At 34.7% G+C, this 26,012-nt stretch overlaps 1 protein-coding gene across 1 annotated transcript in view; it reads right to left on the bottom strand.

Annotated features, from left to right (window-relative positions):
• Positions 1–26,012, bottom strand: part of LOC107678858 (solute carrier family 35 member F1-like) — a 93,066-nt gene that overhangs the window by 46,196 nt on the left and 20,858 nt on the right. Inside the window, exon 2 of the mRNA XM_016474284.1 lies at positions 1,632–1,807. Coding sequence (XP_016329770.1) covers positions 1,632–1,807 — 176 coding nt within the window. The remainder of the gene's footprint in view (positions 1–1,631; positions 1,808–26,012) is intronic.

The following is a 26,012-nucleotide window of genomic DNA, read 5'->3' as shown; positions in this document are numbered from 1 at the left end:
CACACATATACATATATATATATATACACACACACACACACACACACACATTTATATATTAAATGGACATGAAATCTTGCTTTTTCATGGAAATATTCTATTTCAAATGACAAATATAGAGTTTAGCAGAATTATACAAAAATATTTGCTTGATTAACCAATCTGAATCATGCACTCTGTGTAATATTTATAGTCTAAAAGTATGAAAGCTCCTGGCAATTCCAGCACAGCAAAGATTTTCATCCAAAATCATTTATGGTCCCGTTTAGCCTTCAAAAAATGACTCCTCCATTAATGATCCTAAAGGAGCTTATTAAAACAACCTGATTTCTGTATAAAAAGAGTGTGTTAGTCAGGGAATCACACGTGATCTGTTATAAATAGACTGTGAGTTGGCATATTCCTCAGCTCAGAACACGACGCTTTTCCATTTCTATTCTTAGCCTGCTGAAAGTGTGCCAGAAAACATTGTGTCAAAGCTTGCTGCTTGGACACGAGGCTCAACATGAAATCAATTAGGAAATAAAACCGGAGCATGACACCTGTAACCTGACTTGCCATCTAGACGTGAAGTGAAAATGCTGAAAAATATGAAACGTATAATTACTACATCAACATTAAGACAGGGCTTATTATGCACTCCTATGTTTCATTTAGAACTAGGGCTGGACGATATGGCCAAAATTGATATCACGATATATTTCTTAATTTCGGTCGATACGATATAATTCCGCTCCGCTCATGAACGCTACTTTATCAGATCAAATGAAAATGCCATCGAAACTTTTCTGAAGACAGTCGGTTCCCTTCAGAGATACATTCATATAAAACACCCGCGCCGTGTTATGATTTTGAAACGTGCAGTGCTCATGTTTATTCAACGAAGTCAAACGGCACAAATAAATCAATGTATGGGAAACACTGGTAATGTATATCGAAATATCGGAAATGTGTTTAAAAATCATATCACCGTTATTGAAAAAAATTATATCGCGATACATATTGATATTGAATTATTGTCCAGCCCTATTTAGAACTATAAAATAAATAAAAGAACGAGTATTTGTCCACATTTACTTAGTTCAGTCCACGCATAAAATAAATTATATGTAAATCATTTTGTAAATATTTATAATATATACTAAACCAAAGTGGATATTCTAAGTTTACTTCAGGGAAAAAATGTGACAAAAGTAAAATATGATGCATTTATGCTTTTATTAAATAAAATAAGAGAATAAGAGAATTTGTCTGTAATTGAACAATATAAAATAATATAAAAATATAACAAATAAAAAATACAAGCATCAAAGTCAGAGCTCCTTTTTGTTTTGTTTTTTCTTTTTTTAAAGAAAAACTGCAATCTACACAGCCTGACTGACATATTTCTGAATAGAAACAGGCTAGTAGTTTTGAAAGTTTCTGCCAGAGTCCCAGAAGAGGTCACGCTCGAGACAGAAAAAAGAAATTTAATGGAAAAACTTCAAATAACCTTTTTCTGCCCATCTCTCATAAAAAATGTATGTTCCTATGGTCTTATCATCACCTTGTCTTACAGATAACCTCACGTTATGTTTCCATTTGACAGTGTTTTATTAAACTGCACAGAAACCTGGAGGAGCCGCCCTTACCTTGCCTGACTGCGAGTGTGGTGGTGTAGACCAGGAACAGCAGGATGTAGTTGAGAAAGCACTGGAACACCGGGGTGTTGGCGTGGTAATCATCCGCCAGGTATTTGCTGGTCAGGCCAATCCCACAGATGAGCAATGATAAGACCTGGCCGAGGGCCAGCGTGAGGAGAAGTTCCCTGTGGACGGAAATCCAGGAGTCATTTGCATATCTCACAGATCCAAAGAAAACCTGTACTGTACTGTGTGACCTTAACCGTGACAGAAGGACACATTAAAGGAAAAGTTCAGCCAAAAACTAAAGTTCACTGAAAATGTATCTTTATAAAAAAACATCCGAGATATAGATGAATTTGTTTCTTCATCAGAACAGATTTGGAGAAATTTAGCATTACGTCACTTGCTCACCAGTGGATCCTCTGCAGCAGTGAATGGGTGCCGTCAGAATGAGTCCAAACAGCTGATAAAAATAATCCACTAGAAATCCACACCATTCCAGTTTATCCGTTAACATCATGTGAAGTGAAAAACTATGTGTTTGTAAGAAACAAATCTATTATTAAGTTGTTTTAACTTTAAACCACCAAAACAGTCCATAATCCATAATAACACTTCCTCCAGTGAAAAAGTCCATCCCCTGTTGTCCTCTCACATCAAAATCCACCAACATATTTGTTTACTGTTTTAGACTGTTTTTTCTTGTGAACGGCGCTTGATCTGTCTATTTCTCTCCTGATTCAGATGAGATTATTCTTTCACCAGAGAAAGCAATATTATGGATAGAGGACTCATATTTTAGCTAGAAACAATAGTTTGAAGTTAAAAATATCGTAATGATATAGTTTCTCGCTTCACAAGACATTAACTGCTGGACTGGAGACATGTGGATTATTGTGATGTTTTTATCAGCTGTTTGAACTCTCATTCTGACGGCACCCATTCACTGCAGATGATCCACTGGTGCACTGGTGCACTGGAGCAAAATCTGTTCTGATGAAGAAACAAACTCATCTACATCTTGGATGGCCTGGGGGTTAATACTTTCAGTAAATATTCATTTTTGAATGAACTATTCCTTTAAAAGTAGAGAAAAGGGACCCAATGATAAATCTCAAGGAGACCCAAGGAGAAAAATGGGTTTGTAGAATAATGGTTCTTGATCCTGCTCATAAAAAGTGTTTAAATTTTACGGAGTGACAGATGAATTTGTGCTGTAAGAATTTAATTGGACGTACACAGCCTCTGATGTCAACAACAAATGATACAGAACGTGTTTTCTCCTTTCTTTTTATTTTGCAAATATACACGATTACATTCCCCTTTGTTTCATATACATGTGTTGTGTGCAAGTTGAGATAAAAATACCGTAACAAAAAAGTGTGAACAAAGAAAAGGTGTTAATACTATGAGGACACAATATGCATCTCTGTGAGAAGCTACAAAGCAAAAGCTACCAAGCAAGGAGAAGACACACTTTTCTTTGTTTAAATGCTTCTGGTCAATTAACACTTTATTTCTTTTTGAAGCACATAAAATTTTTTATCAACAGATTGTTATTTACAGAGTGTTTCCTATGATATGATTTTCTGTGTTGGGGAGAACATAAATAAAGGTAGCAATGCCACTAACCTTAACTACATTTTTAAAATACCTTTTAATGTTTGCATTGAAAAAAAAAAAGGAAATTTACTACCGTAAAAATGTGTGTGTGTGTGTGTGTGTGTGTGTCTGAGTGTGTGACAGTCCAATTGGCAGGATCAGAGCTCTGAGGAGAACGCAGGAAATGCAGGCGTGCAGAACCGGGTGAGGGAATGAACTGTCAATCAACTGGGCTTAAATGTAGGGGACTTGCCCTCTCTTCAAAAACCCCATCCAGCTCCCCAGTGAACACAGCGCATACGAAAACAGCCAGTGCTCACCGCACACACATGGGTAACGAATGAGGCACGCACACAGGTTAGTTCCAGAGACAACATGCAGGAAGATGAAAGAGGAGCTGCGTTATCAAAAAACATGTGCTGCCACATTGGTACACCGTCAAAGACAAGGTGGAAAAGAAAATGGGGCAAAAAAAAAAAGTGAAAAACCCCACAATGTGTTTGTCCTACCTTTCATAAAAATCCTCTTAGTCTAGTACAACAGAAAATATTTGTAAAGCAGACAGACAGATGTAAAGGGTGACCAATATCATTGATTTATTGAAGGAAAAAAAAAAACACCATCACCAAAAAAAGGCCACTTCGGAGTGTAAGGGCAAAAAGGGCATGTGCTCTGCACAGGTTGAGCCCTACCGGTGCACGTGCCTGCCTGACAGGATGCAATTCGGTAACACAAACGTAGTGATCGAACCCTACCCGATACTTTATCTTTAACTTTTTGATTGTTTCCTTCATTTTTATATAAAAAAAAAATGCGTTTCTGATGTGATATGAAGAAATTGAAAAGGAAGAAAAAAAGTTCGGTAAAAGGCGGATTAGAACCCGGGTCGATCGCGTCAAAAAGACCACGGTGCGTGCTTTACCATCTACGCCACTGAAGCTGACGATTAAGTGCCATCTTTTATAGTGAGTCTTCTATGACATATTAGTGGGTGGCCGCCTCATCTACGTCAGCCATGCTGATCATGACCTGTCCCGGTAACCCTGATCGCGCCTGACCTGCCCTCCGTTTCCATTATACTCCTTCCGTTTCCACTATACTCCTTATGCATGTGAAAGGAGAATGTAAGTGTGTGAAAGCAAAAATATATGTATGTGAAAGGAGAATGTAAGTGTGTGTGAGAGTAGAAATGTATGCATGTGAAAGGAGAATGTAAGTATGTGAAAGCAAAAATATATGTATGTGAAAGGAGAATGTAAGTGTGTGTGAGAGTAGAAATGTATGCATGTGAAAGGAGAATGTAAGTATGTGAAAGCAAAAATATATGCATGTGAAAGGAGAATGTAAGTGTGTGAGAGTGCCAGAATGAATTATGGCTTGTACGGCCCCTCATATATATATATAGTAAAAATTACAACGGGACAAGACAATTACATAAAGTAAAATTGTATCAAATGTATTGTTTTTGGAAGTAAAATGTTTTAATACCATACAATTATGTTAAAAATCCACATTAAACAAAACAACAAATGTAGTTTTACAATAATATATTGTTAAAATGAATGTTAAAATGTACAAAAGTATGAATATAATATAACTTTTTTAATTTATATTAAACAAATGTAGTTTTGCATTCATTTTAACAATATATTAATATATGAATGTACTATAAAACTACATTTGTTGTTTTTATATAAATTTTAAACATAAATTATATTATATTCATACTTTTATACTTTTTTAACATTAATTCTAACAATATATTAATATATTAATGTTAAAAAATACACATATTAGTCTTAAATATATTGTATTTGATTAACCTTTGAAATAAACAAATATTTAGCTTCTATATATGTGTGTATGTATGTGTGTCTATATAAAGTATCAAAAACTTTTAATCTCTGTATTTAGATAGATATATGGATTGATTCAATCAAGGATTCAAACTGAATCAAGTTACTCACTGACTGGATTCAAACTGGTAACCCTAGCTGTGTTAAACGATTCATTAAATTCAGTAAAAGAATTAATTAACAAATTCATTCATAATTCATTAAAAGAATCAAATCATAAGAGTCCTTTGTTCATGTGTCAGACGGCACTGTTTGTGCTGTGTTTGTGTTTTGAGTGCAGCCAGTGAAGAGAAAAAAAAATAGAACGGTGTGTTGCTTTATTTATAGGTGTATTATTATTTACGGTACACAATATTTTTCTTCTTATTACATTTAACTCAGACTGCAAGCTCATTACTCAGGTAAAATATCATTTCCGTGCTGTGGCCCTGCAGATTCAGTAGTGGTGCAGAAAACGATGCTAAAGGTTAATTAGATGTGCTTACAACAAAAATGTTCATCTATTCAGGTAAAATTTTAGAGCCAAGTACTGCAATTAACGACAAACAAAACAGCTTTGAGACTTGGAAAAGGTTTCTTTTTTTTTGCCATCACATTAAAAAGCTGTCCTCATTACAAGACAAAAGCCTGTAGAATTGTTCTCATTTAAAGACTCGGTTTATTGATTTCTTTTGTGTTTTTCACATTATGGTGTACACTTTACACAATTAATTGCAGGACCCTGTCCAAAAAATGGTGCATTTTTTGATGAGGACATGCAGTCTCGTGGCCTTCATTTAAAGGGATAGTTCATCCAAAAATGAAAATGTACTAAATATTTACTCACCCTCAGGCCATCTAAGATGTAGATGAGTTTGTTTCTTAGTTTCTTTCTTTGGAGAAATTTAGCATTACAGTACATCACTTGCTCACCAATGGATCCTGTGCAGTGAATGGGTGCCGTCAGAATGAGAGTCCAAACAGCTGATATATCACACCGCAATAATCCACAAGTAATCCACACCACTCAAATCCATCAATTAAAGTGAAAAACATCATCATTAAAGACATTTTTTAACTTCAAACCATTGTTTCCGACTACAATATCCATCACATAGCTTTCTCCAGTGAAAAATCCATCATGTCTGAATCAGGAGAGAAATATGCACAGAGCAAGACAAGCACCATTTACAATCCAAAATAATTCTAAACAAAGAGATTATTGTGATGTTTTTATCAGCTGTTTGGAATCTCATTCTGACGGCACCCATTCACTGCAGAGGATCCATTGGTGAGCAAGTTTCTCCAAATCTGTTCTGATGAAGAAACAAATTCATCTACATCTTGGATGGCCTGAGGGTGAATGCATTTTCAGCAAATATTAATTTTGGGGTGATCTGTTCCTTTAAGTGTGTCTGTGAAGTGCATGAGATTGTAATGTTTCCAATTCGTTCAAAAGGGTGCTCACCACTCACAAGTACCCCCTTTGTGGCTGCTACAAAGACAAAAACATCAACTCTATTTAACAAGGGAGAAATATTACAGAATTATTCAACTGAAGCCGGATAATCACATCAAGACAAAGACCATGAGGAGGTGAAATTCTCACATTCAAGTTAACAACAGACACTGAACGAAAAGCGTCAAATACTTGAGGTTAAACCAAGAGCATTTGTTACCACAGGCGACTCTAGGATTTCAGTCTTAGGAATTCTCAGCCTTTAATCGGAGCATGAGCTGATGTGGCTCAAAGGAATATTTTGCTTTAAATGCGAGGGGTCACAAGTTCAAATCTTGCTCCAGTGATAATGTTTTTAAATAAATAAACACATTATAATAGCATCTGTTTGTCAGATCAGTAATCATGGCCTGTTTGGTTGCATTTATCTTGTGATTTCACTGGAACGGAAAGCACTGGATTGAGATGGATGAGAAACGTTAAAGTCTTTTAATAATGCAATAACCTCACATAGCTTACTGCAGCCGCTGTTTTCAGCAAACGTCAAGACAGATCAAAAAATCATTTTGCAGGGGGACTGGCAGCTGAAGTCCTAAATAGTGGCAAGCAATGTTTGTTACCACTTCTTTTTCGCGAAATGTGAGGAAATACACATCTCGTTAATGAGACTGAGATTAATGAATGTCCGATTAGCTCTTCAGCTCTTCACCGGTTCTGACAATAATTGAGCGATGGCCAATTTCACGATAACAGTATTAAAGTGATGGAGCAGATATCCGACATCTCACATCTCTATCCCCAGGGCTTTTGTGGCCATTTTCTAATTTTCTCAAAGACTACAGGCTTTTGCCGAGAACGTCACAGAGCTTCACGTACTGTAATGACACTCAGAAATGACAGCAATGATCAATCATGCGTGACAATAATTGTGTGACTCGAGCTCTTTTTTCTTCTAAATATTTCATACTGATTGGAAATAAAATTAAATGAAATAAAATACAAATAAAATGAGACATGGTAAAATAACAAATATTTATTATATATATATATATATATATATATATTGACATTACTGTCATTTTTGAGTGTTGTAATAGCTATAATTTCAATCATTTGTGACAATAACTGTGTGACTTGATGGTTTTCTTCAAAATATTTCACTCTGATTGAAAACTAGTAATAAATAAATAAAATTCAATATAAAATAAAAATCATATTACAAAATAAGAAAAATAAAAGATAAAATAAGACAAAATAAAGATAGTCTTATAAAGATAAAATAAAACAAAAAAACATTATTTATTTTATTAACATTACTGTTGTTTTTGAGTGCTATAACAGCAAAATAACAGCAATGATCAATAATGTGTGAAAATATCTGCGACTTGATTTTTTTCTTCAAAATATTTCATACTGATTGAAAACTGGTTAAAAATAATAAAATAAAATAATAAAATCATAACATAAATAAAAAACAGATAAAATCATATAACATCAAATAAAACAAAATACAAAAATAATACAAAATATAATATAATATAAGATAATGTAAAATATAAGGTAAATAAATTAAAATAATAATAAGAAATATGATGATTCAATGATAAAATAAAAAATCATGTAACAAAATATAAAAAAAACAAGATTAAAAAAAAAACTTTAATAAAATAAAACAAAATTAATATTATTTCTTTTATTTTCTTGACATTGCTGTCATTTCTGTGTGCTATAATAGCATTCAGGAATGACAGCAATGGTCAACTCACAACTAGCCAAGAACAGATAAGGGCATTGATAGCAAATTGATGCAAAGGTTACAAAAAAATAAACTCCATGCTTGCATTAAAGGTCCCATATTGTCAAAACTGAAATTTCCTGGCTTTTTTCACGATAACTGAGGTCTAGGGGCTATTTAACTACCATATAAGTTTCAAAACAGTCAGTCCACAAAATGCACACAGCAGGAGCTGTAAAAATATATTGAGATGGTTTTTGGTACTTATACCGCAAATATATATTCTTAAGGACATCAAACCTAAAATAAAACTCCAGAAAGGTGTACAATATGTGACCTTTAAAGAAGCCTTATACATAAAACAGAGGTGTTCAAAGTACTACATGTAGCAAATATTTCAGCATAAATCATTTAAAATCTCTGCCTTGTCAAACTTTTTAAGAACAGACCCATCAATCATTAAAGATTAAATAGTGAAATGTCATACATGATTGAGGCCTTGCTTGTGTCTCAGAAAGGTCCAAAACCCACATGCATGAGCTCACTTCACCCAACAGTACCACAGAGGTTCAAATTTGCATTTAGATAGAAACCAATTTGCTTTTCTCTAAGGCAATTGTATTTAAGATGAAATATGTAGAGTTTTTTTTTTCCCTTTTTGGTCTATGTAACATTGCCCCAAGAGGAATTACCTGGCCAAGAGTTGAACTGAATTTGCTTTATAGCTCCTGTAAGAAGCTCTCTTTCATTATGGAGGAGAAAGAGTGACAAGGACAAAAAGAAAATGATATTAAGCTCATATACGCTTTACTGTCCTTCACATGTACCTGCTTTGCCTTCAGAAATATATAATGCAAGCAGGCTGCCAGCTGCCATAAATGCTCAGATTGATGGATGATGTTTGGAATGTGATGATTGGTCACTCAAGTCCTCAACTCATATCTTCTTAAACTCAGACTATTAAGGAGCCTGTGTGTTTGTGCACTCGGCATTCACTGCAAACAGTGAAAGGATTCATGTTGTTTTTGTTGATCTCTACTGTTCTTCTCAAGGACAGCGATGAGATGAGGATGAACAGGGAGCAAAACAACAAGTAAACTATTTATCTGCTGATGCAAAGAGAAAAAATAGGTTAAGACACAATGGGCCTCGGCCTCTGTTACAAAAGTGTCCTGTTGTGTTGCACTCCTGTGCCATAAAAGACATCATTTTGAGACAAGTGTGACAAATGTATGGCCTGTACTTTTCAGGGACATTGTCTGTTAAACAGACGTTCATGAAAAGAACCTTTTCACTATAAATAACTTTTTGTGGAATGAAAAGACTCCATGGATGTTCCAGATTCTTCATGGAACCATTAATGCCAATAAACAACCTTTATTATTATTATTATTATTATTATTAAGCATATACCATCTAACATGTGTTGGTCAAGCTCTAAAACAATTAAAAGGAAAAAAAAAATATCACCATTTATGTATGCTAAAAGTAGCTTTAAAAGTAGTAAATGTATTCTGAAGCTTTCGTGTGAGTAAAAAACTGAAATGAATATTATCATCTGCTGAAAATCATCTCTGCTCCGCACATGTTGTATGGACTACTTTTAATTTGTTATTATAGTGTTTTTTGTCCTGTTTGATCAAAATTACTTACTAAGTCATGCACCACCAATTCTTTTCTTTAAAGGGCTATCCATACTCTTTCACAGTGCAGCAGCCTATGAAGCAAACTAACCATTACTGACTAACTAAAATTTACTGAAAGAGCCACAGACAACATCCCATAATGGCCTGTCTCTACAGAGCCCACTAGTACCATTAAATAAGCACTGAAACAAGGCAGCTCTAACTTAAGATTTGGACAGAATTATTCCAGAGCCAGAAAAACATCAGTTCTACCAACTTCACAAGAGCCAGCAATGATTTTTTTCATACTTTAGAGTGCGTGTGAATTCAGCGTAATTGGGAGGATTGTAGCACTAAAGTCTGCTTTTTAAAAAAAAAAAAGATGATGGGGTGTGTGTGGAGTAGTAAACAACTTCAGATCAAACATACAAGATAGTCTGCAGGAAGATAGAGCCTGGCAAAAGAGGAATTTATCAAAGGTATCTGATACTTGCTTCCAAGCAGGCTTATTAATCTATGGAACAAATTGGGAGGTGAGGAAACATATCTATCATCCAGCATTCTAGGTCCTCAGTGGCTGAGGAGGAGCAAATCAATTAGATTTCCACCTGAAATATGACTAGAATTTATTTTAGAGCCGAGCATGGTCATCACTAACATTCAGAGGTTTCCAAATAAAGACTGTTATTGCCATTTCTGACTTTTGACAAAAAAATGTCATTACATTTAGCCAATCTTTTATTTATGTCATATTATGTCATAGGGATATTTCACCCAAAAATTCTGTCATCATTTACTCACCCTCAAGTTGTTCATGAGTTTCTTTCTCCTGTTGAGCACAAAACAAGATATTTTGAAAAATGTGGGCAGCCAAACAATTTCTGGTCCCTGTTGACTTCAATAGTACTTTTTCCATACAGGCAATGGGGACCATCAACTGTTTGGTTACCCACATTTTTTAAAATATATGACTTTATATTCAACAGAAATAAGAAATGCATACAAGCTTGGAACAACTTGAGGATGAGTAAATGATGACAACTTTTATTTCATTATTCCTTTGACTAAATAAACAAATAAAACGCCAAATGATGTCAATCATACACCATTTTTGTCATATTCATTTATTTTAGTCCATTTAAATAATTCAATTTTGTGGTTTAACACAATTTTTGTGTATTTATTTTTTTAATATTGTATTATATGACTATACTAGTAAATAGAGGTTATATTATATGTATGATTAAAATAATTTGATTTAAAATAAAATGTTACTTTCAGTAACTTTTGTTGCATCTTGCAGTATTAGATTTGTTAGTATTCTTTTTATTTGATCTTTTACAAAGCCTTCACCTAACCGTTCACACCAATTCCTCAGACTTACTTCAAGCTCTAATTTCCAAATGTCTTGGATCAAATGATGGTTAACTCAAACGGATGTCTTGTCAGATCAATAGACTTCATTTTACAACAAAAGCTTCAAAGTCAATCCAACAAAAGTGGTCTCTGTCTGGTAATCTATTCTGACAGACTCTTTGAAAGAGTGAAGTAAAATGCTACACACCTTATTTATGGCGCTACTCTGGGCTTCTGCTCTGCTAGAAACGAATGAATGTTTAAAGATTGATTTTTTTCTCACTTGCATCTCCAGGCATCTCCTCATCAGGTCTACACTCCATGCTAACTCTGAAGGTCCAATCAAACATCATTTTCTCCCAAATTATTCCAGTTCAGATCAATACAGATCAGTGGGATGACCTATACAGACTCTCCTCAAGGGGTAAATAAGTGCTAATTTCATTCCCATTCAAGGCAACTCCTTGCCTCTTGAACTAAGACCCATGCTAGAGACAGAAAAGGAGAGCGAACCAGAGAACTACACAAGCTCCAATAAAAATACGCAGTGGTACATGAAGTGCCTGAAGTGCTACACCACATGACATGAAATTTAAATCCTCAAAAAATATAGTATTTTAAGATTCACTGTAAAAAAAAAAAAAATGAAAAAACTTCAGTTTCTTAAGTTCAGTTGCTTAAGTTTACATTAAGCTTATATTTTTTAAGTATAATCAATTTGGTTGCACAAGTCATTTAAACTTACACCGTCTTTAAAAATCAAGTTGAATTTTATATAACTTATAAAAAAGTTGATTGCTCAAATTATTTAAATGTGTTAAATTAGTGTAAAAGCATAAGATGCCATGGCTTGCTGATCATATAAGTTTTCAGTGTTTGTAAAACCTATACAAAAATAAAAATATATATTTCTAAATTTTTTAAATATATGTATATATACACCTTTAAAAATATATTTAAATATTTAAATGTGTATTTTTCAATGCTTCATTTTAATTATCCAAATAAATCTGTTTACTATTTAAAATAAGCCACATTTTTGCAAAAAATTATGAAAAAAAAAAAAAAGAATGAAAGAAAAGTGCCCCTTCTGGGACAACCACCTGTCACTTTTCACAATCCAAAGAATTCCTGATTTATAAAATCATGTCCCATGCACCAATATTTATCATCCTGTTTAATTACATCTGCTGCAAATAAATCCGATTACAGTAGTGAAATGGATTGTGAACACTGCTGATTTCAAGGTGATGGTGTCTAAACAGTCTCATTTGATCAAACGTGGTACTTGATCTGAAAAGTTGAAGCACCATTGCTAATGTGAAAACTGATTTCATGAGACTGTTTCCATGAATATCATGTTACCATACCACAACCACAAAGAGAACCCCTGTACTGGGAGTGCAGTAAACATGTTCCTGTTGTCCCTGTCATACTTCTGAAAGGTGCTCGGTTGTAGCCACACACATTAGAGAAGAGAGATCTAATGGGATTAAATAAACAATAGTTTAATGAGAACTAGGTCATGTCCCACAGGAAAGAGAACACTCTATTCGCATTTGCACAGATAAATGTTGCCCTTAAACAAAACTGAGCTGGAACAGTACATGGGCATATGAGTATAACAGTAAACTTATTTACTAAATCTTTCTAAAAGGTTTGATCTCACTGTGGCTAGGATTTTTTGCTGATATCAAATAGCCAATAAATGTTTGGATTGAGGAGAGGTCCACTGATTTAAAAAAAAAAAAAAAAAAAAAAAATTAAGATTAAAGATTTTAATCAAATTAAATAGATGATATACTGATTAAGTAATCAAATTTAAATGTAATTATTTGCACATATTAATATTTGTTGAAAAATGGCCAGAAGATATTAAGATGGCCATTGGCCACTGTCATAAATAAATAAATAAATAAATAGTTAGTTAGTAGTAATATTGTGAAATACTGTTTTCTATTTGAGTATATTTTAAAACGTAATTTATTCCTGGGATGCAAAGCTGATTTACTCTAGTCTTCATTGTCACATGATCCGTCAGAAATCACGATTTGATGCTCAGAAAAAAAAACAATTCTTATAATTATCAATCTATCCTGCTTAATATTTTTGTGGACAAATAGAAAGTTCACATTTTTTTGTAACAATGTAAAAATATTTCCTGCCATGTTTGATCAATTTAATGCATTCTTGCTGAATACAAGTATCAATTTCTTTCACATTTATGCAAACTTATTACATATCATTTACAAATGAATCAAAATACTGTATCAAACATCACGTTTGTTGTCCTCTGACCTGTGAATTTGCATAGCAAAAAGTCATTTTAATACACATCGTCTAATGCAATGCACCTTTAGATAACTACAAACCACATTATGTCATTTTTTTCTGCTCTGTAGGTTGCTCTGTATTGCATTAATTTTCCTTGTCCTTAAGCAGATGCTAGACCACCTAGTGCAAGTGCTCACTAAAGCATACCACTGAAATCTAATATCCTGCCATGGAGACAACCCTCTGGTGTAATATACAACGCTTCAAGATGCAATTAAGGATCTATTTGGCTGGGTTCAGCTTCTAGAAATCAGCCCTGCTCAAAATTTCTTGAGTGTTTCACATGATATTCTTCACCCCTCCAAGAAGGCGCACGAAACTAGCACAGACTCCCTGTGGGGTCTCGGTAACCCCGGCTTGCCCCGATATCAGAGAGCCCATGCTTCATTTAACTAACTCGCAGAGGGATTAGGGGGAGCACAAAAGTGAATTCTTTCTCAAAGGAAGGGAAGTTCTTTCATCTAGGAGTCGTCTTGCTGTGCTGGGGTTGGGATTGGTCTCACAGAGGGGTTTTACTCAAGGGTTTAGTCACAGTGAGGTAAAGCGACCACCACTTTTATTACAACGTTGAAAAATCTAGAACGATACGCTTTCTCAACCTGGAACATCAAATCAGTTTTCTTCAACGGGACATTCTGCTGAACAGATTAAAATGATTTGATTCTCTTTGAAACGGATAGTTCAGATTCTGAAAATCTATGAAGAAATCTTGAGTAGTTTGGGGTCAGTATGATTTTTAATGCTTATGAAAGTGAACAGAGACTACATGTATTTGATCAAAAATACATTAAAAACAAATATTGTAAAAACAATTTTGAATATATTTTAAATATATAATTTATTCCTGTGATGCAAAGCTGAAATTTCAGCATCATTACTCCAGTCTTCAATGTCACATGATCCTTCAGAAATCATTCTAATATACTGATTTGGTGCTCAAGAAATATTTCTAATTAAGAGAGTCAAAATAAAACAGCATTTATTTGAAAATAAATATTTTGTAACATTATAAATGTTTAAGTCTCACTTTTGATCAATTTAATGCATCCTTTCCGAAGACAAGTATTAATAAAAATTAAAAAAAACATACCCATGACCCCAAAATTTTGAACAATGGTACACCTGTGATCGTATAACACAAATTCACCAGTTGTGTTAATGAACTAGTAATTGGAAGAAAAATTGTTTATTGTGATTATTTTTATTAATAATTTTCTTCAATACATTTTGTTTTATTGAACATTGGTTAGTTATCATGGCGCTGTTGCCAACATTTCATAAAAGTTGTCCATACTCATGCACTATATTACAAGTCTTCTGAACCCATATGATATACAGTATGATGACAAACCAGACATTTATATCAGTTTCCCTGAAAGTACCAACATTATGGACGCTGTTTTTGATGTCAGACCTGCTTTTAAGCTGAAACAGAGGTAAACATTCATATGGACTACTTTGGGGTTTCTTTCATAGTCATTGTTTGTCCTTTTTGACAAATATGGTGACTATGACTATATGAACACCCATCATATAGAAAAGAGATGTGAAATTATTTTCGAAAAAGCCCACATTGGGTTTTGTTTCATTTTTGGGTGAATTATCCCTTTAAACTCTGTTCTGAACTACTACCACTTAATGGTAGGCATTCAAATAAGATGCAAATGAAGAAATGAATCACACTTCTTACAGGTTAAAGGTCCAGTGCCAGATGGTTGGTTGACATTACATGCTTTTTTTATGTTTCCAGGGTGCCATACACAGTTAATGGGATGTAAACCTATAAATATATATTGTTGCAAGTCACACAGGTCAGAGTTTATGAAAAATGTCATCATAAAGTTAAATTGGACTTTTTGTTCCTCTACATTCTGATAATATCAACTTTTCACAATCCAATCAATTCTAATTGAACGTCCTGTTTCACTCAGAAAAGCATCACTTAAAGGAAGTAAAATGGGTTGTGATTGCAACTTAAAGTGTGTTAAATATCAAAATACTTTTATAGTGAGAAACTGAATCTGATTTTGATAAAGTCTGATATCAATGTGTGCTACAGGAAGCTGTGAGTAAACAGATTTGAGATTTTTGTGCTGAAGCAGTCTTTTCTTAAACCAGATAATATCTCTCAAGGACATTAGCAGGTCAAGAGGCTCAATATTTGAGCAATATTATAAGATACTATTCATACAGAAAAGCAATAACACTGCTAGATATATTTCAGTTAGGGTTCAGACAAGCCTACTTGAGTGAAACCAAAAATATTCAAGCTTCAGTGACAAAAATATTTAACACAAAAGCAAAAATGTTCTTTTGAAGTCTTTAATAATATGCCTATATGCATTTTCATAAGGACCCCCACACTGAGATTATACTGGAATACAATTAATAGACTTTAATAGAATTTTAAATAGAGATTAACCCTTTAAACGGCAGTAAAATACTGAAGTCAATGTTACTGACCTTTGCAACCCGTTTTACTTCCATTATTTGACATATTTCAGAGTGAAACAAGATCCCAAAAAAATAATCCTAAAACAGTGCTTAATATTTTCCAATGGATACGAATTGGAGCAGTTCGTAAAAGGAGCCAAAACTAATTTAAGTTAGATAAAACAATAACAGCATTGTCCAATACAACTAAAACAGGTTAATATAATCTTATACTGATGTTACACACTGCACAACAGTGCATATGTCACTTCCGACAAAAGAAACCTGACCATTCCCTCCCGAAAATCACTCTCTCCACATTTCAGAAAGCCGCAGACAACATGGCCTGTGTTCCGTTGGCATGCTGGGTAGCAGAGAGCCATTGTGAGATCCAACCATGCTGCCAGAAAACAACTCAATGGTCACTTCACTCAGTACAGAGCTGTAGTCATGAAATATATCATCCTTCATATACTGCAGCACACAAATAACCACTGTCTCCATGCACAGGGTAATTTCTCAAGCTGAGTGGATGCTTTCACATCAGTTTCTGGAAAATTACAAGCATCTCTCTCCCGTTTTGTAGTTCTTCTAGAGTGAAAGTGCCAATCGATCAGCATAAGGTGAAGAAGTTCTCACATTTTAAATCAATCACTGGTTTCCAATTTTCATACTTAAAGTATGTACTTCACCCTAAAAAGACAGTATGTAATTTCAAGTATGTACTTGTACTTGTAGTAACAGCACAACTGTATTGAGACATATTAGACAGATCTCTCTGTTATTTGTTGGCCTCTGCACATTAGCAACTAGTTTTAAAATTACCTTTTATTCAACAACATTAAAGGGGTCATATGATGCTTTTTTAAAGATCATTATTTTGAGACTTTAGTCTTTGCAACTTCAGGGATCTTCTCTATGCACAATCAGCTTGTAACACTCCAAAGAGAAAGGAAAACTTGAAATCGCATCATATGACCCCTTTAAAAGGGTCATGAACTGCCACTGAACTCCACTTATAGGGTCCTATCATACACTTGGCGCAATGCGGCGCCAGGCACGACGCAAGTGTTTTTTGCTAGTTTCAGCCCGACTCAGTTTTCATTTTCACATCCTGCACCACGTTGTTTAAATAGAAAATGCATTTGCACCTATTTGTGCGCCCATGGGCGTGCTGGTCTGAAAACGAGGTGTGTTCAGGTGCATTGTTGCCTCATTGTTTTGAGGCAACTGAAATAGACTGTGCCATTGACCAACTAAATCCTTTTCTAAAGTCAATGTCGCAGTATTTTTTGTTATTTAAAGAGCGCGTTAGTAATATGCGCCTATAGGCAGGTCCACAACATGCGTACACTCTGCTTATTACACACACAGGGACACGCAGCAGCACACAAACATGCCAAATATTAAAAATTAAAGGATTACAATGTAAAAGATTATTATTGTGTAGGCTACATAAATATAAAAATGCCTACATGTCATAATGGATAGTCATTGCATGTATCAGAATTAGGCTACCTATTTGCTCGCGCACGAGCAGCTCCGTTTCATCTCTGGAGACTCGTTCAGTCTTTGCTTGCAAATTCCGCTGTGTAAATAGCGAATCTGCCATGGCGCGAGCGCAACTGGCTCTTAAAGGGAATGGTAGACTCTGATTGGTTTATTGCACGTTATGCCCAAAACACACCCATTACTCATTAAGAGAATAGGGACAACCCTATTTTAGACCATTCGCCAGGCGCACCGACCATTTTTCCCGTTGTTAAACTAGCAAAAGTGGATTCGGACACGCCCTAAGTGCACCTGCGCCTTGCACTTTAAACCATGCTCTTTAGATCGTTAAAATAGGGCCCATAATGTTATCAAGATTTTTACATTAAAAAAATGTAGTTTGATGGGTGTGGCGGATTGTAGACTCGGAAGTAAACGCCCACTACTATGACTGGCTTGTGTATGTTTGACAGTCTACGTCCTGCTGTGATTTAGGTTAAAAACACAAATACTCAGTACATATCAAACGATATGTTTAACAGACAAAGCAATAGTTATCACGTAATAAAAACTGTTACTTGAGTCGAGTTGAGCTTTATTGTCATTCCGCTACATGTGTGGACATACAGTGGAACGAAATGGCGTGTCTCGCAGGACCACGGTGCTACATAAAACATAAATATAAACATACAACACTAAACGTAAGAACAATTTTTAAACCTAGACATAACTAACTTACTGAAAGCGGTAATCTAACTATACATATACTATAAATAGTTGACTATACATATACATAACCTAAGACACATTTTACAAGTACCTTACATAATAACTGTGCATGATATTGTGCAAAAGAGGTATTAAAGGTTAAGAAGCAAATAGTGCAATATGATTTGTGGTGCATTGACAAATAAACATTTGTTAAGTCCTTATTAAGTTCTTGTAACATGGAGTGTTGATAAGAAAGTGTCTGGTGCATTTAGAGAGAAAAGAGTGTGTTTCTACAGGTGGTTTGTCCAGCCCACTCACCTGTGTGTAGCACACTCAGAATTGCACAACGTTTTTGAGGCGTTTCGAAATGTTTCGAAAATTCATTGTAATTAGTATTCTCTTCATGCACTTTTGACATAATATTTTCCTATGATTTAAGATCCTAATCTAGTATAGTATTTAGTACAGATTTTCTGCAAATTGGGATGCAGTCGCTGTTCCAAAGAAGACAGACATTGGCAGGCACTCTTATAACAAAAGTTAAATCATAATGAGCTTCATATCAGCCTGATGGGAAAAAGATGGTTAAAGCAAGAGACTTGAAGTATAATGGTATTCCGCAGTGCTTAATCAAACTTAATTAGGGGTCTAAAAGACAGAAAAACTTGGCTGTGAACCAAGATGAGGTGTCATGACCAAAAGCAGAAGGCAGAAGACAAGCACATAAAACTTTTATCCAACTATTAACGCACGTCCCGCAGAGACGCCTGTCAAATGGCACAAAAAATGAGTAGTGATCACAGCAATGTTGTCAATCAGAGACCTTCAGCTAGCAGCACGACTACTTAATTGGAACCATCACATGGCATACTGATGAATACAAGTGACATCGTACAACTAGTAATTGTTTAGAAGTTGCATAATGCAGGTTCGTCAAGTTCAAACTTGCAATTTAGCTGACACTTTCATCAACTTTCAGTTCACAAATTACAGGAACAAAACTTCTGAAGTAACTTACCAAGGCTTGTTATTTTGTATGGAAGCCTGTTTCCACCATGGAATTAAAAAAAAAAGGTAATTGCAACTTTTTATCTCACAATGAGTTTATATCTCAGATTTCAGACTTTGTTTTCTCTGAAACGTTTTTCTTGCAATTTTGTGTTTACATTTCGCAATTCTGACTTTTTTTCTATAGAACTGTGAGATAATCTCAGAATTCTGACATATTTCTTTAGAATTGTAAGTTTAAATCTCACAGAATTGCAACTTTAATTCTCACAATTCTGACTTTTTTATTTAAAATTATGAGTTTTAATCTCACAATTCTGACTTTTTTATTTAGAATTGTAAGTTTAAATCTTGCAATTGACCCTTCGCAAAGAGCTTGATTGACAGGCGATCTGACCAATCATAACGCCGAATCTGCCATCTTGTCCGACAAACAAATCAGACAGGAGAGTAGATCAACTTCGGTGGACTTCAACTTGAAAAATTGTGTGCATTGATGTCTTTCCGAAGTTGAAATAAAATGCGTTCTGATGTTCATTCACGTTTATTTTGTGCTGTACGCAAAGTATAAAAAAGACGATCGGTTCACATGCTGCTTGAACTGAGGCGCTACAGTGACCTGTCACGACACATTAAAGAGCTACAAAACAGTATTTATTGTTTGAATTTCTTTAGCTGAGACCTTGTTTCATACCAGAAATAACCTGCTCTGTCTTGTCTGTCAGCGTGTTGTCAGTTTTCTCTTTGCTCCGCGATGTATTTTTTACTGTGTGAGAACATGAACGGCATGGCTTGTTGGACATAGCAACAGTAACTAAGGAGGATGGGTTTTTGCGAAGGGTCAATTCTGACTTTTATACTTGCAATTCTGAGTTTATATCTCACAATTCTGCCTTTTCTTTCTTACACTCTAAAAAATGCTGGGTTAAATACAACCCAGTGCTGGGTAAAATTGGGACAAAGCCAGCAATTGGGTTGTTTTGACCCAGTGGTTGGGTTACTACCCATAAGGCTGGGTTAAACATTTAACCCAACCGCTGGGTCAAAACAGCCCAATTGCTGGGTTTGTCCCTATTTTACCCAGCACTGGGTTGTATTTAACCCAGCATTTTTTAGAGTGTAGAATTGCAAAACAAGTCAGAGCTGTGAGAAATAAAGGGCTTTTTTATTTAGATATTTTTGGCAGAAACAAGCTTCCATAATTTTGAGACCAGAAATAAACAAAAACTTAAAGGACATTCTTTCAAACTTCTCCCTTTGTTTGTTCCACCAAAGAAACAAAATCATGCAGGTTTGCCACAACACAAGCGTGAGCAAATAATGACAGATTTGACATTTTAAGGTGAACTATTTCTTCAATCTGGTCATACTGATTAGATTTGAATACGATTACCTAAATTAGCATGGAAATCCCAGCAATTACCTTCAAGATTAACATCATGACCTAATTAATTATACATTCACTATCTGCAACAGACACTTACTATCATTTACTAATCAAATAGATGTTCATTAGTGACATCATTCTTTCATAAGGAATGCAGAAACCCCAGTGGGGTTCTCCGTGTGAAGTAGAGGCCTGAACTACTAATGAAGATCACGCAAATAAAAGTTAATGATAAATGCCACTAAAAAACACATAAGGCTTGATGAAAAGGTTAAAGAGGAACATCTAATACACATCAAGCGACTAGCAGATTGGATATTTCTATAACAATCAATATAACCAACGTGTGCTGCACGATTTATCCTGTGATAATGTAATTTTGATTATTAATGACAATTAATAGAATAAAACACTTACATTGAGGTAGCAATTAATTACACTGATTTTAATTATCTTACATTTTGCTATAATAAAATTGACATTTAATTATAAAATATAAAAATTATTATTATTACATTATAAACGTAAGCTACACATCTAAATCTACTATGTAAATCACCTTGGTCCTCAGGTCAGCAATGAAAATATTGGAGCAAAAATTGACCTGAATCAAATTCCAAAATGGACACTTTTCTCAATTACTTCATTGCAGCAGCCAGCAACCGACTCAAACTAGCTGGGCCGAATCGTCTGTCACAAAGGTACTATTGAGATCAAAAGCATCAGGCTCTAAAGAATTCAATACAATTCAATGTGTCTGAAGGGTGCATCCACTCCAACCCTCTCTAAAAGACGAGTAATTACCTCAGAGCCTCAGTTCCCAAAAGCCGCTAAAGACAACCTATCTGAAATGAACGAATGAGAATCTCTGTACGTGGACGAACAAAAGTGCCATGATGCTCCTGAATTTCTGCGGCTTCATTTATTTTCTTATTGTCACAGAGAAAGGAGCTGCTCCTAGCTGACAAGAATATCGATGAGCAGGACGGGTACATCCTAACCTAAAATCTTCTTTCTTTTTTACAGGGCACTAAATCACAAACTTATTTCATCTTTTTTTGAAATATAATCCAAGATGTTCATTTTATAAATGCTCTTACAAGGTAATAAGGAGTTACTCAGGCATACCGCTCTCATGAATTATTCAAATCAACAGTATAGTTCTTATCTGAGAGAAGGGTGGCCTGATTCTACGGTGTTTTCTAGTTATTTGGAAGCTTAAACTCAAAGAATTACACTGAAATAATATATGCTTTTAGAAAGTCGCAGACACGGTGCAATCCTTGCTGACTGGATACAAGCTAGTTCTGGCTACAATCACTGTTCTTGGTTACACCACATTTCGTGCTTCAGTGGTTCTGTGAAACAGTCCTCCCAGAGAGGCTCGTGAGATAAGCACAGATCCCCACACTCCTCACACGTTCAGTCCGACTCGAATGAAGCGGCCCGCTTTTCACCTGGCAGTCTCAACGCACACATGCAAACCAATTAGTCCTTGTGGACTCCCGCCCACACACAATATGTGCTCATGACTGTGCGTGCACACTTAAAGGAATAGTTCACTCTGAAATTAAATTATGCTTAATTTGTTGCAAACTTGTATGCTGTTCATTTTTAAATGTGGAATACACACATAATTGTTCAATACAGTGTACAACATAAATAATTGTTACACAGCATGAAAATATTTAAATAAATACATACATAAATACACTAATGGTGTCAGAATTATTTTAAGAAATTTTATTCGGCGAGAATGCATTAAACTGATCAAAAGTGACAGTCTAGACAAATTTATATTCATAAATTAGATTTTACATTCACACAAATTCTATTTTACATAAATATTGTTCTTCTTTTTTATACTGTACATCAAATAATCCTGACAGAAATGTAGCACAAAAATATTTCAACATTGACAACAATAATAAATGTTTTCATATTAGATGAACATATTAGAATGATTTCTGAAGGATCACGTGACACTGAAAAGTGCTGAAAATTCAGTTTGCCATCACAGGAATATTTAAAAAATATATAATAAATAAAATATCTATGAAAAATAAAATAGAAAAACGTTATTTTAAATTGTAGCAGTATTTTACACTATTACTATTTTTATTGTATGCTTGATCAAATAAATGTTTTGAGAGCATAAGACATCTCTTTCAAAAACATTTTTAAAAATCTTAGACCCCAAACTTTTGAACAGTAGTCAGGCATGTATAAATAAATAATGTTTACTAGTGAGTCACAGAATCATTCAATCAAATGATTCTATTCTAACACTGATTCACTCAAGAACAAAGCAAGTGACTGTTTTATGAGTTAATCATTGAATCATTCGCTCAAATGATTCATTTAAAAAAAAACTATGATTCAGTCAAGGTTCATTTAATAACTTTTGCCACTACTGTGTTGCTCGTGCCAAAGCCCAAATCACAGGTGCACAGCTATTCAGAATAACAGATTTTGCTTGTGTGATATTACCTAAATTAATTAATATTATACATATTTTAAAAGTAGTCCAGGCAAAAACTTCCAAAGCTATATAATAAGTTTTATAGAAACAAACTAAAATGTAAGTTATTCAGTTTTTAAATTCAATACAACATTCTTTTAAAGTGCAGTGTGTCATTTTTGTGCCTCTACCAGCACCGATCACATGCCCTGGTCATCTCTGCACATTAAACCTGGACATAACATAAAAAAAGATTACACACTTAAACTTTATTGAGCATAATCACACAGCCCTGAGTCACAGGACAGCCACCCCATTTAGCTGACCTTGCAGCTTAATTCTTCTATGAAAGCCGTGCAGACTACTGATGCTGATCGGTGAGGTTGCATTATTTATCAAAAACACCAACGAATGAAAACCCAGAGCAGGAGCCGGTGAAGCTGGAGTTGCGTCAGCTCAGAAGGGAATTATAGCAGCCCAGGGATAATCATTCCTCAAAATCTCTACAGATGCCTTTGGAATGCAGCCACTTTAGCATCTCCAAAGGGGCATCGGCCAGCAGGAGCCACGACCGAAGAATCGACCAGCAGTACTCCGGTCCGACGGGAGTGCTACCTTATTGAAGATGAAGCAGAAAGGAGGGAACGCAAGCTGGGAGGTGCACAGCCTTTGGCATTTTGTCAAAACAACTGAATGTGCAAGAAAATGTTTCTTAAAAAAAACTCCTGATAGGATGTGTACACGCAAATTCGGTTTCTTTTTTCACTCGCCTCTTAGCAGAACCTTCAGTGAGGTGACATGTATATCGCCCCCTAAGAAGGCAGCACATATCTGAGGCAGGAAAAAGCAAGACACAACCATTTCATCTGTCTTCCAGCAAAGGAATCTGCCAGCATTTCCTACAAGCAACAACTCTTTCATCAGACAGGAAGTTGCATTCCACGACAGAGGATGCATCAGTGACTCCATGCGCAAAAAATGCACAGCGGTGGGGCCAAACACACTGGCTTTGAGCCTAAAACAAACCCTGCAGTTCTTCAATATCCCATCAGTCCTCCAGGCAGGCACTGAGCTGTCAGATATGAGGAGACGTCTATGCTGGCAGAGACCTTCATCTCTCTACCTGCTTCAACAGATGCATATTTAAACCAAACACAAGCTTTTTCTACAACATTTGCAATTCCGCAATGGCAGATCAGGGAAAGAGCATTTATATGAGGGAAAATCAGCAGTTAACACTGGTTTGATTTCTGCAAATCTTGACAGTTTGGATCACAACATATAATTTTTCATAAAGCACATATAATCTATGAATCAAACCCCATTAGTGTGATGGAAGACGTGTCCACACGCTTAATTGAAAACAAAAAAATAATGTTGTATCATATTCTAGTGCTATACTATATATATATACAGTACAGTATACAATATAAATACTGTATAAATACAGTATATATTATAATTATTATTGCAATGTATACATATTATTACAATTTAAAATAACTGTTTTCTAATTGAATATATTTTCAAATATATTTATTCCTGTGATGGCAAGGCTGAATTTTCAGCATCATTCTTCAGTGTCACATGATCCTTCAGAAATAATTATAATATGCTGATTTGCTGCTTATTAGCAATGTTAAAAACATATATATGCATTTGTTTATATATGTATTGAAATATAATATTTCTGTGTAAAAGGTGATACTTTTTTTCAGGATTGTTTCATGAATAGAAAGTTCAAAAGAACAGCATTTATTTGAAATAGAAAGAAATTGTGATATTATAAATGCCTTTGCTGACACTTCTGATCATATTGAATAAAATGTATTTCTTTTAAAAAAAAATGACTAAACTTACACTTTTGAATGGTGTACTGTATATGGTGATTAAAATGCTGCGCTCATGGAGTGAGACACTAAAAAACAGCAAGACATAAAAAACAGCATAAAGCTATACACTAACATAGCACAAATGCTAGAACATGTCCCAACAGCCCCTCAAACCATATAAAACTTGTGATTTTACTGCCTCTCCATAACATATGATATGAAGATTAGCACTCTTTGCTTGAGAGTCCATCTCGGGTCAGTCTTATCTGATGATAACAGCTCTATCCATTTTCAAATCATGCAGCTAAATAATGTTTAATCAGTTATTGAGGGATTGAGAAAGGCTTTTGATTTATCCTCAGTGATCCAGCATGAATCTGATGCCCAGAGATAGCATGCAATCACCTAGCATACAAGCCACAGAAACAAGGAACGTGTTTCAGGACGATTTCTCATCATACTAAATGCTACTGAATAAATAGTGCAATAATATGGTCCACACAGCTAATAAACAAATAAAACTACATAATTTTACATTAGGAATTAGCATTACTTAACATATATGTATAAATATGTTTCCTGCATCAATAACCTCAATTGGGTATATTAGGGCTGTCAAAAATGGCTGAAAAACTAAATTCGAATTTTGTAGTTAAATCTTATCAAAATTCAAATTATATTCGAATTTAAAATGCGTAATTTCAGTTAGGGTGAAGAAAAGCTTTTGGCTTCTCTCCTGAGGCCACAAGAGGGCGCATCAAGCAAAATATTACTAATGCACGTTTATTCAAAGCATAAGATAACATGACTATCTGTGAAAAAAAGTGCATAATGTTTAAAATAATGTTTATAAACCAATTATAATTAATTAAGTTGCTTAAACAACTATAAACAAAACAGCTTCATGTATATGCATAGTTTAATACAAAGGGCGGAAAGCCAATCACACAGAGTACATTTTTCATTTAAAAACATGAGTTGCAGTGGGATGGGGAAAAAACCCGCCATAACGTCCCAATATATGTTTTTTTCAAAGTTAAACTTGCATTAATTTTGCATGACTTTCTAATCATGCGGCTCCTTTGTGCGAGACGCGAGTGCAACGGTGATAGATGTCC

Source organism: Sinocyclocheilus anshuiensis, unplaced genomic scaffold (genome assembly GCF_001515605.1).
Source record: "Sinocyclocheilus anshuiensis isolate Anshui unplaced genomic scaffold, SAMN03320099.WGS_v1.1 scaffold1049, whole genome shotgun sequence".
In the NCBI taxonomy this organism is placed as follows: Eukaryota; Metazoa; Chordata; class Actinopteri; order Cypriniformes; family Cyprinidae; genus Sinocyclocheilus; species Sinocyclocheilus anshuiensis.
This window is presented reverse-complemented; position numbering and strand designations above follow the sequence as displayed.